General features: G+C 39.7%; 1 protein-coding gene across 1 annotated transcript; it reads right to left on the reverse strand.

The window, feature by feature from the left end:
• Nucleotides 1–863: 863 nt before the first annotated feature.
• tmtc4 (transmembrane O-mannosyltransferase targeting cadherins 4) lies at nt 864–12659 on the reverse strand. Its single transcript, XM_031734612.2, has 18 exons — nt 12236–12659; nt 11937–12138; nt 11734–11849; nt 9744–9960; nt 7589–7676; nt 7303–7403; nt 6977–7069; nt 6615–6776; nt 6113–6315; nt 5686–5860; nt 5192–5323; nt 4965–5044; nt 4765–4872; nt 4527–4668; nt 2934–3048; nt 1558–1670; nt 1344–1413; nt 864–1130 (listed from the first exon to the last, which is right to left on the reverse strand). Exons 2-18 carry the CDS (start codon nt 12096–12098, stop codon nt 982–984), a joined length of 2226 nt encoding a protein of 741 aa, XP_031590472.1. The 5' UTR covers nt 12099–12138; nt 12236–12659; the 3' UTR covers nt 864–981.
• Nucleotides 12660–14804: the final 2145 nt, after the last annotated feature.

The raw sequence follows: 14804 nt of genomic DNA on the forward strand, positions 1-14804 counted from the left end.
AAGTTTCCTGCAAGCTGTAGGAAGCAGGTGAAAAAATAGAAGTGGGTTGAACTTTGACCCCGGGTGCACACTTGTTGACTGATGTTCCACACTGGGGTTGCCTTTTCCCTCTTCAGCGTTCTTCAAGAGAAGCAGGCCCATGTGCGAGAACGTATGTGTGTGCGTGCACGCATACTCCCCCCCTGGGAGATAATCTCCGTCTCCCTTTGAAGGTTCTGTGCTATAGAGCTGTTTTCATACAGCACCGGCCATGGGTTTCCTGTCTCAGCTGACCTCTCATCTTCTCGTGGACACTTGAGAAAAACGTCCAAGCTAAAAAAAAAAAAAAAAAAAAACCACCTTTCCTCCATTAACTGCAGAGGTGACAGGAGCAGTAAAGAGGCGAGGAGGGGGTGGTTAGCGCTCATAGGGCAATCCCAGTCAGAACCAAAAAGATGGGCATTAAGAAACACTGATGCTATGACCACATGCAGACTAGCACTCTTGGTCAAAACTATTTTAGCATTTGGGTGTAGGGACATTTGGAACTCCTGAAAAAGGGCCAAGACAAATAAATGTTACAGCAGACCCTCTGCACGTGCATGGTGCTCTGTCCAGCTGACACAACATGGGGTCAAAGATGAAAAGACAACGGGGTTCAACATGGATCAGGTCCACATGGCCTTCAAATGGGGCAACAAAACAGCACAGTGTAGCAGACCATGTAGCCAGCACAGGCATCTGACAGTCCTAACCTGGACACATCTGATGAAATCAATGCACACTAGGAATTTAACACTAGCAAAGAAAACATTGTACTGCTTTACATTTTCCTTTCCCCCCTCTCTCTTTTATATTTTTCATATAAATAACAGAACAGAAGATTGATAAACAGATCGTGGTCTTTATTTCCAAATGTTTCAAAGCCAGAATTAGTGTGAGCTCAAATAATATCAAGTGAAACAATTTGTTCTTCAATAGGCAGAGTCAAAGTGGCTTCCCTCAGGGTGTGCTGCGTTTAAGTTGGTCCAGTTTGCGTCGCAGCATGTTGTAGTTGTCTCTGGTCCCAGGAGCCTCAGGGTCCAACTTTAGAGAAAGCTCGTAGTGTTTCTTTGCCAGTTCCAGCTTCCCCCAGCGATGATACAACACAGCTGAGGGGGGAAAAAAAGAGAAAGAAAGCTGCTTTAAGCTGAGAAGCTGCACTGATTCTAATTCTATTCATTTAGCTCATTCAGTACAGCTAGACTGCACAATAACACTTTTACTAGCAAGCATAAATATATATATATATATATTTTGCTTCTGAGTGCTTGGAAGCTCTTAGCAACACTGTAAAATATGTGACACAACCAAAATCGCCTTACCTAAATTTCCATGGCAACTAGCAGCATTTGGGTTGATCCGGAGGGCGTGAAGAAAGAAGCCCTCTGACTCCTGAGATAAAACAAAGGGGGGAAAAAAAAGAGCGCATCCTGAATTGTCTTTACTAGTCCCAGACATATTTCAGAGCAGACACAGAGTACTGTAAGGGATAAAATCCTTATAATGCCTACTATGCATACTAATATGTTTACTGACCTCATATTTTTGTAATTTCCCCAGGACATTAGCCAATGAAAACATGATGGTGTGGTCGTTAGGGAGGACTCTCAGAGCCTCTCGGCCGATCAGCTCTGCTTGACCCAAGTTACCTTCCAGACAGAACGAAAAATTACTAAAAACGTCAGAAACTAAAATTCAAATATACACACAGCAAATCTATGGCTATGTATTTGTTAGTGTAATCTACACAGCAAGGCAGCTAACATTTATGCGACAAAGCCTATTGAAATCATGGGGATTATGTTAAAAATGCTGCCCAACATGAAAGCGTTTCAGACTGTTGAAAACACAAATTCAGAGATGCGGCTAAAACACAGAGAGCCTGAGTGTGTGCTTTATTTGTCAGCAGTATCTAGAGCAGAGTTTTTCTCTCTCCACACATGGAGGATTGGTTTAGTCTCCTAATTAAGGATGAACACAAGGCCCACTGGGTTATTGATCTCTGTCAAAGATCCGTCTGATGTCTGGCCAGAAATGGAGAGAGACAGACAGACAGAGAAACGGAGGGCAAAACAATGGCAGTCATGTCCTGAGTCATGGCCCATGCCCTTCAGACAGCTCGCCAACACGCGACTACATGCGCGACTGTGCCTAAATTTACACAGATCCGGTCTTTTGTTTGTGTAATGATCAAAACAAAGAAGGAGGGGCCAAGACCAAAGTGAAAACAATATTCCCAGTTCCTCACTTTTTCAAAATGACACCTATTGTTCTTCTTTTCTCTTCCTCTCTTTTTTTTGTGTTTGGAGTGGAGCTGGGGAGATGGGTAGAATTATTTCTGTCAGATTTGGGGAACAAATGCGGTGGGGGAACCTCTGAGGGGGCGCTGTTCTGGCTGTGCTTGCCCACGTTTGATCAGGAACATACTGGGCCCTGATTGGACAGTTCCAGTACCCTCCTGGGAGACTCCGCCCCCACGGGAGCAGCTTCTGACAAAACGGCTCGAGCGTTTGGAAATCAGAGCATTCTCCACACGGCAGGGAAGACTGCCTTCAAAACTCAGAACACAAAGCTTTAATACATAAATTTCAAGCATTGCTGATTCCTGCTCTTCCGGTCTAATCTTGTTGGCCATTTAGATTTACTGCCTTCCCAAAAATAACAACACTTTGTTTCTTGGCTCTGAATCCTGTAACAAAGTGCACCCACAAAAGAGGGTTTTTTTTCCTTTTTATTTTTTTTAAGTAATGTGACTCATTTTCATGTAAATTCACAAAAGGCTGAATGTTATTAGTTACTGGTTTTTAAACAACAAACACTTACAATAAAACGCATCACATAAAAAATAAAATAGATGTAGTCTGTTGTATTAACAGCATGTCTGTGTGTGAGCATGTGCACTTTTCCTCTACCAGTGTTGTCCAGCAGAATGACCATGTTGTTCCAAGCCAGGCTGTGGTCAGGTTTTAGCACAGTTGCATTCCTCCAGGCGTTTAGGGCATCCAGGTGTCTGTTCTGGTCGGCATACTGAAATATGAGATACAGTGTTAGAAAACTCTTTTTGAATTCAATGCAAGTTTCTAATTTTTTTATTTGGTTTAAATTGTGGATTGAAGCTGTAGAAGAGAAACATATAACATGTATCACATAATGCCAACACTACACATGACCTTGTGTAGTGTGTCATCTGGGACCCCTTACACACTGTTAGAATTATTTGGGGCTTTTGTCAGGGGTGTCATTCCTGAGGCTGACCAATATAAACATGGCAAAAGAAGAACAGCCAGGTGAATCTGGCGAAGAACAGTCAGCGTACAGAGTTAGAAACGCCACTTTTTAGCTTCATGTAGAGGTGTAGTTTGTCTTATCTAGGGATGGGTACCGGTATCCGGTGCCATTATGGCACTGGTTCTGACATAAACGGTAGTAACCAGAACGAAAAGCAGCGCACATTTCGGTGCTTTTTTTTTCTTGAGATGTCATACACTTTGGATTCTAGCCAATCATTTTACGTTTCCGAGGATAGTAGGCGGGCCCAGGTACGTAGTTCTTTTAGAGCAGAGCTACAGATTAAAAACGCCCAAGGCGAAGCGGTCAAAAGTCTGGCTGTACTTCACAGCAAAAGATGCAAACTCAGCAGCCTGCAACAAGTGCTTTAAGCTGATACTGTGATACTGTGCAAAGGAGGTAACACCTCGAATCTGATGAAACACCTGGCGACGCATAGCGTTTTTTTAATAGCCGAGAAATGCACCGTATTTGATAGCTTGCTGCGAGACCTCACACCGTGCACATCTACTGCGGGTGTGGTGCCTGTTATCGGACGCGGAGTTAGCAACATCCCCCAAAAACCCGAAGAGTAGAGTCCTGGCCCCTAGCCCTGCCAGTGTAGCAGAAATGATGACGGATGATGATGGCAGCAGCAGCCGTTCTCCTCTGCGTGAGTAGCTTCATGTTGTTCGTGTGTAATTAACATTGAGTAGGCTAACCACGTTATTAAATTAATGCATGTAAGGTGAACTAGCAAACACCGTCGTAGTTACATGCGGCTGTCTTCTTGTTTGATAGAGTGCTACCATATATGCCCAAAAAAGGCTAACATTGTTATCTTTTTACACAAAAAAAACAGCTAAACATGAGAGGTTTTAGGACAAAGTTTGTGTTTTCCATTGTTTAAGCACCGGTTCCAACCAAAGGAGGTATGTTGTATCAACAGAAAAGGCTAACTTAGTTATCATTTTGCAGAAAAAAAGAGACTGCTAAAAATAAAAACATAAGAGGTTTTTGGACAAAGTTTGTGTTCTCCATTCTTTAAGCACCGGTTTGAGCACCGTTTAAGCACCGGCACCGTTTCAAAAGTACCGGTTCGACAACGTTATCGGATAAAACCTAAACGATACCCATCCCTAGTCTTATCCTTGTTTTTTTTGCTAATAGCTTAATCTTACACAGTGACCATGGTAACAGGCAAAAACAGATTGCGTGGTTTGAGCCCGGGACCTCACCAAGCGTCCCAGGTTATAGTAGCAGTCTGGGTATTTTCTCCGGAAGCGGATGGCGTTCCAGTAACTCTTCTCTGCCTCCTCAAACTTCTGCAAACTGTTCTGAACTATTCCCAGATTCATCCAAGCTGCAGCAAAATCAGGCCTGCACGGGTTTAAAAAGAAAACAAAGCCATCAACAGCGAGTCTAAATCTGTTAAAAGAGCTCGTTGATGTAAACTTTGATATTAAACAACATTACTGAATGGAAACAGCTTTAGACAACAGCTGCTCTGCTTCCACAAGTTCATTTTTCTCCTTCAGGATATTCCCCAGGTTGTTCATTGCATGGACGTATGTAGGGTGTAGCCTGAAAGCCATAAACAACATGCAACAAACAAGTCAATGACTGTTTCTTTGTCAGAAATGTAATAGGTCATAACTGCTTGTAAGGACACGTACCTGACTGCTTCTCTGTAATATGTAATAGCTGCAGTGGTGTTCCCTCTGTCAGCCAGGTTCTTACCCACATTATAATGCACCTGAGGGAACAATCATCAGCACTTAAAGCATCAGGATGTGTCTATGGCTATAATTTATTTTCAAATGTGCACTAAAATAATTTATTGGCGCAAACTGAAGCGAGGCAGGAAAACACAAATCACTGATTTTTTACTTATTTTTTTTACCTTGGCGTTGAGCGGACAGACAGAAAGGGCGCTGGTGAAGAGGCTTTGTTCTGAACGCCACTGGTGACTGCGGAGAGCACAGCGCACTACATACACACACAACAGTGCAAGCACCATGACGCACAGCAACTTCTGCAAAAAGAGAAGAGGAACCATTTAACAGCCAAGTGCTATAAAGCATTACAATATTAAGCTTCAAGTCAAATGATGTGTGACACAGAATTAATAACCTGCAAAATGTATTTCTGCAGCACATGGACACCACCTGCTGTCATCATCCCTTTATAGGGAAGTCATTAGACATTTCTCATATCTGTACCTTCCCTGCATCGCGAGTTACTGAATTATCAAAGCTGGTTTTGAAAGCAGATTTTGAGTTTAAAATCAAGACAGTTTAAACCAACAACTTTGGAAAATAAATCTTTACTAGAAACCGCTTCAGTGTTTGGTGTCCTTTGCTGTATTGTGATCTTTTTGGTATCATTTAGGCGTACCCTGTATTTGGACCAACGGCAGCAGCAGTGTCCTAAAGAGTATGCCAGCAGTAGGCAGTAGCCGGCTGAAGACAGGTAGAGAACTCTCTCAGCAATGACAAAGCCCACCCTGAAAAAAATGTTGCACGCAGGCAGAAAAGGGACCACCAGTAGCACCAGACCCAGGGTCAAAGTCCTAGTGAGGAAAACAGAGCACACACATAGCTTCTAAAAACATGTGGACTGAGATTTAAGCTTAAGAATCTGAATACTGGACCCAAAAAATTGTCAGTCTGTGCTAAACCAAGCAAGAAGTACGCGTTGTGCTCTGGTGACACTGCGGTGAATATGCTCTTATAGTCACAATCAACTATACGTCTTTAGAAGTCAACATGTACTTTATTTCGTCTTTCATTCCAGCAAATCTGAGATGGCTTTCCTCACTCACCTCCTCCTCTGGCTGTCCTGTGAGCATAAGGCTTGGCTTATCAAGCCTACCAGGATGCACCAGAGCAGCAGCAGCCAGACCATCCTCCAATCAGTGGCTGACTTAATGAGAGGCACACAGCCCATGGACCAATCAAAACACAGCCACCAGGGACACAGCAGCAGCCAGGCATTAAGGGAGTAGTAGTAATTATAGTTCACTATCTGCCAATCAAAAGGGAACAGAAAAGGAAGAGAGCAGCAACAAAACCAGCGGAGAAAAAGGGGGAAAAAAGCATTTAAAATTCTAAAGTAAACACAGTGTTTAAAAATCATGCAAATTACTCAGGACAAACATGATATTAGACAGTGAATTAAACTGAAATTATGAAAAAAAAAATGCTTCAATAAAGTCAATTCATAATTACATAGATCAATAAGAATCATTTAAAGATAAAATTGTCTGTAATTATAATGCATGAATAAATATTGTGAAATAAACTCTACAAACTAATCTTTCTTACCCTGAGGATGATATTTTCTGCAAAAGAAGCCGGGTTGTCTACTTCAGTGAACGCTGGCGGTCCTGTTCCCATGATCCTCCAGCGTGCGTAGAGCATCAGGAGGCCTCCAAGACCCATTAGACCCAGTCGCGTAAGCAATCCCATTCGCACCAACTCACTTACCTGTCACAAGAGTATTACCACTTGTCACTTACAATTAAAAATCTAAAGCTTGTTAGTTACTTTCAGTCACCGTTTAATCGCTAATGTACTCAACTGCAAACTACTTTATATAGACAGTGTATGAAATGTGACATAAATCATACAAAGGAGTGCATAATTTATGACAGAAAAGCGGGGGAGGGTGTGCAAACCTAACTCACATCAAATGATTTCTTCCTAAGGAGTAGCCTCTGGCTGAGTTCATACACATTAACATTACAGATCAGGAGGACATCAAAGGCAGCATTCACACCCTGAAGGAAAATACATAGAGAAAGAAGGAGAAATGGCATTTAAATGTATATAGGTCAGCAACAAAATGAATTAGCTCATTTCATATATATATATATATATATATATATATATATATATATATATATATAAAGAATATGAGACTTTTTCTCCTCGTGTAAGCAAGAATTACAGTGGGATGGCGAGACAGGATGAAAACATCAGATCTAAAAGACCTTACAGAAGGACTTCATACCAAGACAGTGATGCCTTGTTCTTTACAGAGCATTGCTGCAGCACACAGCAAGAGGCTGACCACAACCCACTGGAGAGAAAACCTGTCATCTCTGTCACTCCCTGAGAACACAAAGCCAAGACCACGCTGGTCAGAGACAGGGAAGGATTGAAATGTAGGTGTTCAGACAGATGCATCGAATGCTGGCAGATCGATAAGGTTTTGATGCCAGTGACATATGGAAAGTGCTTTGTGCAGTATAGAATTACTGTGTACCTAAAGAGTAATACTCGTGTCAGGTACCTACCTTTGTTAAAAGCCTTGCAGTAGGTGAGGAAAGACAGCTGGAAGAAGAGGGCACATAAAAGGTCTGCTCGGCCCACTATGCCAGCGACCTTGATGAGATGGAGAGAGAAAAGGGAGAGAAATAAAAGCTATGATACATGAGACAGGAAGGACTGATTAAACTACAAAAATACTTGAAGAAACAACATTATCTGGTAAACCTATTTAGAAATGATTCATTTTATTACACATGCACCATATATTAGTTTTGCATAGTGCATCCAAGTACAAAAGGAAGCTTATTAAAAAGACGTCAGAAGAAACTCTCATTACCAGTGTAGCACGGTTATGTGTGTGTGTTTCTATACGGTGTGTGTGTGTGTGTGTAAAGTATGGCTGGCATCCTGTGGTTGCCTGCTTTGATACATACAGCAGGTCCAAGCAGACAGTCTGCCTCCCTCCCACCCCCCAGGTCTTACCCAGTTCTTGCCCTGCATGATTAAAGGGAAATGGACAGGGAATTGCTTCTTTCCAGCCATGCTTTACAGCAAAAAACACATATGAGGGCAGGTCAATAAGCATCCCAACGTGGCTAATAGTCAGGTCGTACTATCGCACACACCTTGGCCCACACTCCCAGCTGAGATGGGGCATTTGTTCTTGGCACGGAACCACTGGAGGCTCTGGATTGGCTTGTCTTGATGCCGTGTTGAATCCATGTTTTTAGGAAAGGTTTATTTGTGGCCGAAAATCAAAACTACCTCATTGAGGTGCACGGGTCCCTAACAGTAGCAGCCCAACCAAGTTCAAATAAAAACCCAGAGCTGACTTAACAGCTCATACACCAGCATGCAGAAAGAAAGAAAATAATGTAAATATATAAAAAGAAATACTTAAACACACGATGGCCAAACACTACTAGCTAAATGTCATCTGTTAGAAGTAAGCTGTAGAAATAAATGTGAAATACTGGTGAAAGAGCAGGGAAATAACAAGCAGTAAAAAGTAATTCAGGATAGGAACAGAATCAAGGAGATATATATATATATATATATATATATATATATATATATATATATATATATATATATATATATATATATATATATATATATATATATATATATATATATATATATATATATATATATATATATATATATATATATATATATATATATATATATATATATATCTATATATATATATATATATATATATATATATCTATATCTATATATATATATATATATATATATCTATATATATATATCTATATCTACATATATATATATATATATATCTACATATATATATATATCTATATCTACATATATATATATATATATATATATATATATATATATATATATATATATATATATATATATATATATAGATATATATATATATATCTATATCTACATATATATATATATATATATCTATATCTACATATATATATCTATATATATATATATATATATATATATATATATATATATATATATATATATATATATATATATATATATATATATATATATATATATATATATATATATATATATATATATATATATATCTATCTATCTATCTATCTATCATATATATATATAGATATATATATATATATATATATATATGTATATGTATATATATCTACATATATATATATATATGTAGATATAGATATATATATATAACCTTTTTATTTCACTGAATAAGGCGCTCATCATGGCTGTGCGCCACTTTAATTATGTTTATTTAGACTCTAGTTTTTTTTCATTATCTTGCTGTTGTAACACATGAATTCTGGTTGTGAAATCAATAAAGTACCTATCTTTAATTGTTTTTCTTTCAGCTAGATCACACTCACTGCAGATGTGCCAAGTTTAGCATTAGCATATATTTTGTTATCACCACTGAAAAAATTTGTTGCGACTTTTGATTGATCTTGTTTTTCTTTAAGCTTTACTGTTTGTGTTTTAATGCAAAAATGTATTTTCAGTTTTGAGACTACGCCTACAGCCCAAATAAGTCCAAACTACACAATAATCATACATATGAATCAGTAAACACTCATGTGTATGACGATTTTAATGCATACTGAACTATTTGATTGTCTCTTTACTTATATTATTGTGCATATAAATAAACACTTCAACTCTACTTACACTTTCTGTGTGAACTGGGTGTGCGGCAAAGAAGACGGCAGCAAGCAAAGAGGTCTTAGGAGCGTGGTTCAGTATCCTGCCCTTCTCATCATAGGCCAGTCCACCAATAAGTATTGCAAACACGTCAATCATAAGGGCGGATATGACAGCATGGAGGATGATGTTCAGCACATGGAAGCCAACGGGGTGAAGGCCTCCCGCTACGAGGTAGTTCAGCCTGCAACAGCGAGACAAGAGAAAAACTAGAGCTGAATGTACAGCAGGTGTAGGAAAGTATATGTGTGAGGATGGTGGAAACTATTATAAAGCATAATGTGACATGATGAAGCCAATGGGACATGGTGAGGGTCATCAATAACCACCATCAACTGCACAGTTATATGCAGAGAACAGAGGAAAGGCACCTTCCCACTGTAGAAGCACAACAGAACTCCTAAATGGCACAAACGTTTACAGCAATGGCCCCTAATCATCCTTTCCGTTTCCACTGCAGTGTAAGGTTAACTGGCCTCACAAGGTGATGTAATCAATTTGCAACAGCTTCAAACTGCAAGTGATGAATACATTAAAATCAGACTGATACAGCAGTGGTGATGCCGTCTCTGGTGTTTCCCTGTGGTGAATTTTAAGCAGCTGATGGCAACGTTTGACTGGAGAAGACCGTTACTCGAGTCTGTCGTTATCCACCAGACTCCAGTGGTTGTGTTTGCTGTCGAGTTCTTCCCTGCAGTTTTTAGGGGATGAAGTACCTTTCCTCCACCCTGAAAACATCTTTGAAAGAGAAACTATAGAGAGATTTCCTGCTGTCAGAACATGCACACAGGTGCTGATTGACCTAAAATATTGTGCAAGTTCCTGCAGTAAGAAGTAACCTACAGAAACAGTATGATGTTATGCTTTTTCAGTCAAGTCCTTACTGTGGTTAAACTACTGACAGGAACCATGTAGAGGTTTTGGCAATTAACAGAGGAGTAAGTATTTGAAGAAGGATGCTTTAATGTGTGTGGCTGAATTAAAAGCAGATATTTATTAAATTCTGACTGAACTCTTTTGGATTGAAGGTTTCAGGTCAACTGTGCACATGAGATGTGGTCTAATGATTAGATTGATAGAACAGATTACTGAATCAATGCAACATGCAAAAATGATGAATGTGCTATGCTTTTATCTTTCTCAACAGCTGTGTTAACATTTAGTCACATGTTTATTCAAATCCTTCAATATACACTCACTGGCCACTTTATTAGTTACTGTTCAGCTGCTGATTAATGCAAATTTCTAATAAAACCAATCACACGGCAGAAACTCGGTGCAACACCACACACCAGGTGCCACTCCTGTCAGCTGCACCCGTCTTGTGATGGCTGCTTCCAGCAAACTGGTTCCTTGAACATGACAGTGAGGTAACTGTACTCAAAAGGCCTCCACAGTCATCAGATCAATTGGTCCAAGATGGGAAAGGAAATTCACATCATGGATAAGCAGCTGACAAATCTGCAGCAACTGTGTGATGCAATCATGCTAATATGGACCAGAATCTCTGAGGAATTTTACCAGCACCTTGTTGAATCTGTGCCATGAAGAACTGAGGCAGTTCTAAAGGAAAAAGGGGATCCAGAATACTGCTAACAAGGTAGTAAAAATAAAGTGTGTGAGTGCATATAGGTATTTCAAGTGCAGTAGTGCCTGTTATTGTGTTGTGCTTTTTTAATCCTTTTAGAAGTTCAAAAAGTTGTATTAAAATAAATCTCAACAGAGAACAAGTTTGGCTTTTTGTAAAGAAGACAAGTGCACATCTGCACACATTTACAATGTACAAAGGGAGCATGTACAGATGTTTTGAGACACCCCTCCGCAACCAAAACATAAACCAGTGTCGACCTGTTTATTCTAACTGAGTTGTAGATTAAACTGATTTGTATCTGATTACTAGTTTAGCTGTGAATGTATAAAGTGTGTATAAACTCAGACACTAAGTAGGACTCCTTACCTGAATGTAAGGACAGTGAGAGGTCGGTAGGATTTGTGACTAGAGTTGCTACTCAGGTTGGTTCCCCAGAAGTCATTGCTCCAGATGTTGTTCAGAGGTGTTGCTGGGCGCAAATCCTGCAACCACAAAAACAAAACGAGTAACGGTTTTTGCAAGTGTAAGTGTGTAACTGGAGTCAAGCTGATGATGAATGAAAAACTCACCTTGTTGTTAACAATTGCTTCAGAATCATCAAATACAAACTCTCCATCATAACTGTTAATGAAGCACAGGAGTGCCACCAGGGCAACGGTGACCTTGGCCTGAACAGGAGCAAGCTTTGGCAGGGGTATGTGGTGGTCCCAGTATACTTCAGTCAATGCCATAGTGCACTGCTGGGTCTTTGGTCATTCAGTTTCATTATCCCTGAGGAGAAGAGATGGGTGCAGGAAGTCAATTCAAATCACAGGTTGTAAAAACTGATAGCTGTGTTATCAACACAGTGCAAAAGCTGCATACACACCTTGTCGTCTCAGTCCATTGTCTGAGAGGTGACGGTGTCTTGTGTTACCTCCATGTTAGCTTGTCTGCCAGATAGCTAACGGGTAGTACACGTTGACTCACTCAGAGACAGGAGAATCCCACCTGCATGCAAATGCGGCGATGTACAGGTACGATGATGACGCGGTCACTGGGACATCACAGTATAACGTGGAAGGTGTCTTCAGTGTAGCCAGCTAGCATGTCCTGAGACATGCTAAAAGGTCTCTGCTGCTCCTAAACAAATGACAGGCGCGCAGTTGCAGTGGCACTCGGACAGTATTTTGACTGTTATACTAATCAGCAAAGCCCTTGAATCGCACAGAACAGTCCTGCCGAGGTACGGACAGAGTACTCGAGGCTGTAAACAAATGTGCACGCTAGAGTAAACGACTTCCTCTTTAGCGTCAGAGTCACGTGTTCAGTGTCAGCCAATACTTGTTGCTAGATGAATGACACATGAGTGTGCAGGGTTGAGCAGAGGAGAGCGCCTTTATGGTGTAGAAGTACAAGGCTCTCTAAAGCCATAAAACATTTCCTAACATGTTCCAATAATATCCGACGGGAGCCTATCAAAACACAGGTGGACAACAGTGAATGTAGGCCAAAGTTTGTTATCAAAATGCTCTGTCCTCCTGGAATAACTTCCATTTTATTTTGAAGCTTTATGCTGATGGCTTTGGGTAACTTTGGAGATGATTTTTGGCCGAAGAGGATGCTCTATTGTTTTTTTACCAGCTGTTTATAAGTAAAGTATCTAAATGAGCCTTAAAGAAAGGACAGAAAAAAGTCCTATTCAATTCAAATCAATTCAGTTCATTTGAATATAGTGCGAAATCACTGCAACAACTGCCTCTTAGCACTTTATATTGTAAGGTAAAGAACCTATAAAAAAAAAAAACCAATAATCAGATGACCTCTTTTTAAGTAAGCACCTGGTGACTGTGGGAAGGAAAAACTCCCTTTTAACAGGAAGAAATTCCAGTTCCAGTGGAACCAGGCAGGGAGGGGCAGCCATCTGCCATGATCAGTTGGAGTTGACCTTTCTGATTTCACTATTGGCTTCTCTTTAGCTGATTACAGAGGTCATAATAGCCTTCCAGTTTTGTGCTGAGAACTAAGTGCAAATCCATCCATCCACCTTCTTCCGCTCATCTAGTTCAGGGTCCTGGTTGTAGCCTCTTTGAGCTGTCATAGTGCTAAAGACGGAGGTTACACACTGTACAGGTCACCAATTTATCGAAGGGCTCTGTCCAGTTATACTAGAACATTTCAGTCCTTGCGTATCGTCTTTCTTGGCTTTGAATTTGTTTTTAATGGCTTTACTGTATTAGTACCAGCCCCTTTGCTTTCATACTTTTGTGGTGAAAATGGAGTACAGTTGTGTTTGCGACTCTAAAGGAAGAGCACTTTACAGTTCAAGATCTCCTGAGGAGAGGTCCACAGTTGTACTTTTCTCCATTAATAGCATTCATTAGAACTGTTGTGAAAAGTTACTGATTATAAATTAGAATTTTTGGGCCTGTCTACATACGTTTAGATTCTGCGATACACTCAGGCACTTACATGTTGATGCACTGCATATGTTGATTTCACTACGTAAGCTGTAATTTCTGTAAAAATGTTGATTCAACATAGAATATTAAAATTTTCATTTAGCAATCTATCTTGCCATGAGCCACAGAAAACGTCTTTCACTGTCCTACAGTTCAGACTGATTGTATTTTGGCCACAGGACTGGATCTTTGTTTCTAATGCGAACACTCCCATATGGAAAAGAAATAGTAAAAACTTATAAAAGACTTGTATAAGATGTGGCCTACTTCATATAGTGAATCATATAAGGCTTATATGATTTACTCATGAAAGTGGCCACTTTCTCATTACTTTCATATATTGTTTTAGTAAGTACCCAAAACATACGAGTTTCATTTATATAATTTTTCAAGGGATCTTATATCTGTTTTCACTCTTGTATGCTTTTCATACAAGTTTCACACAAGACAGATACAAACTTTATAAGATTTATATATATCTTTTCCATATGGGCTGCCTTGAGGAGAACAGACTGGCTCCACACAGCGAAGCATCTCACATTAATTGGATTATGATGAAAGTATCCATGATCAGCTCTTCCAATCGAGCTCAGGTGTCATGCGGTGATGACACCAAACCCCTTTCCTGGTTCACACAAAGGGGGCTTTAGTTGGGATTCGCCTTTAAAAAGGAAGCACTGTCCTGGTAATTGGAGAGACCTGGTTTAATTTAAGTTTTATGTAAGACATTACCAATCACACATGTTATATTAGGAAAAGCATGTGAATAATCTAATTTTTGATGCTGGCTTCTTGTCGCAGTGTCATGTCTGAGAACAGAACGGCACCATTTTAAACGGTATTAGCAATTCATGTTCTTTTCTTCTGTGACAAGTCAATTTTTTATTTTTTTTGCTGTGAAAAGGTCTGTTAAATTTGTCTTTTTCTTCAACTATGATTATTTTTTGTTGCTTTCTTTTTTTTGAATGTATCTGTGTTCCTCCGTTGACATTCTTA

This window comes from Oreochromis aureus, linkage group 16 (assembly GCF_013358895.1).
Source record: "Oreochromis aureus strain Israel breed Guangdong linkage group 16, ZZ_aureus, whole genome shotgun sequence".
Lineage (NCBI taxonomy): Eukaryota > Metazoa > Chordata > Actinopteri > Cichliformes > Cichlidae > Oreochromis > Oreochromis aureus.